Source organism: Orycteropus afer, unplaced genomic scaffold (assembly GCF_000298275.1).
Source record: "Orycteropus afer afer isolate SDZICR_OR568_19922 unplaced genomic scaffold, OryAfe1.0 scaffold00973, whole genome shotgun sequence".
In the NCBI taxonomy this organism is placed as follows: domain Eukaryota; kingdom Metazoa; phylum Chordata; class Mammalia; order Tubulidentata; family Orycteropodidae; genus Orycteropus; species Orycteropus afer.
This window is the reverse complement of record NW_006922560.1, coordinates 425,394-428,354: the sequence shown is the minus strand read 5'-3', so window position 1 is coordinate 428,354 and position 2,961 is coordinate 425,394. Positions and strand designations below refer to the sequence as shown.

Below are 2,961 nucleotides of genomic sequence, written 5' to 3'. Positions count from 1 at the left end.
GGTCCAGGGGGAGGGTGACGTCCAGTCCCTTCTCTACGGAAGCCTCTGAGGCCACAGGAGGTCCTCATCTTCTGACCTGTCATCCCATGAGGATCAGGAAATGAATGAACGAAAAAAGTTTGGCTGCTTTTTATCTGCCCCCCCCCCCCCCCCCCGCACAGCACACCAGCCCCTTTGATATGCTCTGGAGGCTGAGAGACCAGATCAGAGGAAAATCCACAGAGGGCTCACAGGGGAGAGCCTGGCAATGAGAAAAAAAACCTGAAGCTTATTCACTGTGGCTATTGGTCTACAGAACAAATCATTACCCATAAAGGCAAATTTGCTACAGCCAAACTAGGAAACAAAGTCTCACCAATCTAAGGTCAAAGGACAAGGTGGACAAACACCACTAAATATGTTGTGTTGTTCTTAGATGCCATGGAGTTGCACTGAACTCATACCAACCCTGTGTAACAACAGAATGAAACACCGCCCGGTCCTGTGCCAGCCTCACAATACTTGCTACACCTTAGCCCATTGCTGTAGCCACCGTGTCAGTCCATCTCGTTGAGGGCCTTCCCCTTTCCCCTTGACCTCCACTTTACCAAGCACGATATCCTTCTCCAGGGAATGGTCCCTTCTTACAACATGATCAAAGCAGGGGAGACGAAGTCTGGCCATTCTCACTTCCAAGGAGCATACTGCCTGCACTACTTCCAGGACATATTTGTTAGTTCTAAATATACAGCTCGTTTTTTTAAAAAATAAGAACACACATACCTGCTTCTCTTTGTAAGGTAGGAAACAAAATGGTGGTTAAAATGGAGCTATGGTGCACAGTGGTTTGGTTGCTAACCAAAGGTTGGTGGTTCAAGCCCCCCAGCAATTTCACGAGAGAAAGTTTAGAATGTCTGCTTCTATAAAAATTTAAATCCTTGTAAACTGTGTAGAGTAGTTCCATTCTACCCATAAAAGGGTCACTAGGAGTCAAAATCTACTCAATTTTGGGGGTTTGTATTTTGGGGATAGTGCTTACATGCATGATCTTTGTAATTAGCCCAGCCAGGTTCAAGCCCCCTCTCTGCCTCTAACAAGCATGTGAACTTAGACTCACCCCTTAACTTCTCTCTGCCTAATCCTTCCTCCACTTTATCATGTAAGTAATAGTTTTATTGCCCTGTAGGTTTGGGAAGAATAAAGAAGTCATGCATGGATAGTTTTGATAGCAACGATCCCTATACTATAAGTGTCTTTAAAAGGTTTTTCACTCAAGGATTGGAAATCTCATAACAAAAGAAGAAGAAAAAACTTTCAGTTAATGTTTCTCGGTGGGAAACTAATGGTAGGCAAGACACAGTGGATGTCAGTTGTCGTGATACGTGTGGCCCGTGTCTCATCTTCCCAGGCAGGACCCTCTGGCTGAAGGCAAGTATTAGTCACTGTGAACTGAGAGAATGTCCTCCGGGGAATTCGCAGTAGGAATGCTCTTCTTATCTCAAACTACAGTTGGGATCCTGGGGAACTTCTCTCTTCTTCACCGTTATGTCTCCCTGCACTTCACTGGGGGCAGGTTAACGTCCACAGACTTGATTGTCAGGCACCTGACTGTGGCCAACTCCTTGGTCATTCTCTCCAAAGGAATCCCCCAGACTCTGACAGCATTTGGATGGAAAGATTTCCTCAATGATTTCGGATGTAAATTTATTTTCTACCTTCACAGAGTGTCCAGGGGTGTGTCTATGGGCAGCACCTGCCTCCTGAGTATGTTCCAGGCCATCACCATCAACCCCAGTAACTCCAGGTGGGCGGAGCTGAAGCTGAAAGCTCCCAAGTACGTTGGCCCCTCCACTGTCCTCTGCTGGGTCCTGCACATGCTGATAAATATCATGGTTCCTATCTCTGTGACTAGCAATTGGGGTAATAAAACCCTCACAAAGAAAAAAAATTTTGGGTACTGTTCTTCAGTAGTTCAAGACATAACCACACCCTTATTATATGCAGTATTATCCTCCTTCCCTGAAGTTGTGTGTTTGGGTCTCATGATGTGGGCCAGCGGCTGCATGGTTTTCATTCTGTACAGACACAGGAAGCGGGTCCAACACATTCATAGGAACAATATCTCTGCCAGATCCTCCCTTGAGTCCAGAGCCATCCAAAGCATCCTCATCCTGGTGAGCACCTTTGGGAGTTTTTATTCCCTCTCCTCCATCCTGTACGTTTGTGTGATTCTTCTCCATTCTCCAACTTGGTGGCTAGTGAATACGGCTGCACTAACTGCTGCATGTTTCCCAACTCTCAGCCCCTTTGTTCTCCTGAGCCGTGACTCCAACTTTTCCAGGTTCTGTTCTGTGTGCACTGGAAAGAAGACACAATTCTGTCTTCTCATCAAAGAGATATAAATTGTCCACTTTTCACCAAGTTCAGTTATTGATGTACTCCAATCATGAGCTAGTTACCTGCATATTGGTGAGTAAGACAGAGATTCTTCTCCAGTAACAAAGGGGAATGAATAATAGCAATAGGAAATGTAATCTCATGCAATTGTTATGTATATACTTTGGAATTATATCTTATTAATGTGTGCATTGGAAAAATTCAGAGTCCAGTCAGTAATAGACACTTTGATATGAAATAATGCAGACATACTGGAAGTGTCTTAGAGGATGTAGCTTTTAATCTGAGAGATTAAATTTTCCAAAGGCCTAACTGAACATGTTAAAACAGAACAGAAAAGCAAAAGCAAAACCCACTGCCGTGGAGTCAGATCTGACTCATAGCGCCCCATCCTCATACTTCCGAAGCGGTATGACTACGGAAGTAGATTGCCCAACCTTCCTACTGAGGAGTGGCTGGTAGTTTGAACTGCCAGCCTTCTGGTTAGCAGTCAAATGCCAAGGGGATTCTAAATAGCTTAAATCAGGATGGAGTGAGACAGGGTTGTATCCCTTCACCATATTTATTCAATCTGCATGCTGACCA

At 44.8% G+C, this 2,961-nt stretch overlaps 1 protein-coding gene across 1 annotated transcript; it reads left to right on the top strand.

The window, feature by feature from the left end:
• Nucleotides 1-1,345: 1,345 nt before the first annotated feature.
• LOC122151971 (vomeronasal type-1 receptor 2-like) lies at nucleotides 1,346-2,381 on the top strand. The gene has a single exon (XM_042783366.1). It carries the CDS (start codon nucleotides 1,437-1,439, stop codon nucleotides 2,379-2,381), a length of 945 nt encoding a protein of 314 aa, XP_042639300.1. The 5' UTR covers nucleotides 1,346-1,436.
• The last annotated feature ends 580 nt before the right edge of the window (nucleotides 2,382-2,961 follow it).

Excerpts from the sequence above, each read along its gene's own strand:
- LOC122151971 (XM_042783366.1), top strand. The coding sequence starts at position 1,437 with ATGTCCTCCGGGGAATTCGCAGTAGGAATGCTCTTCTTATCTCAAACT.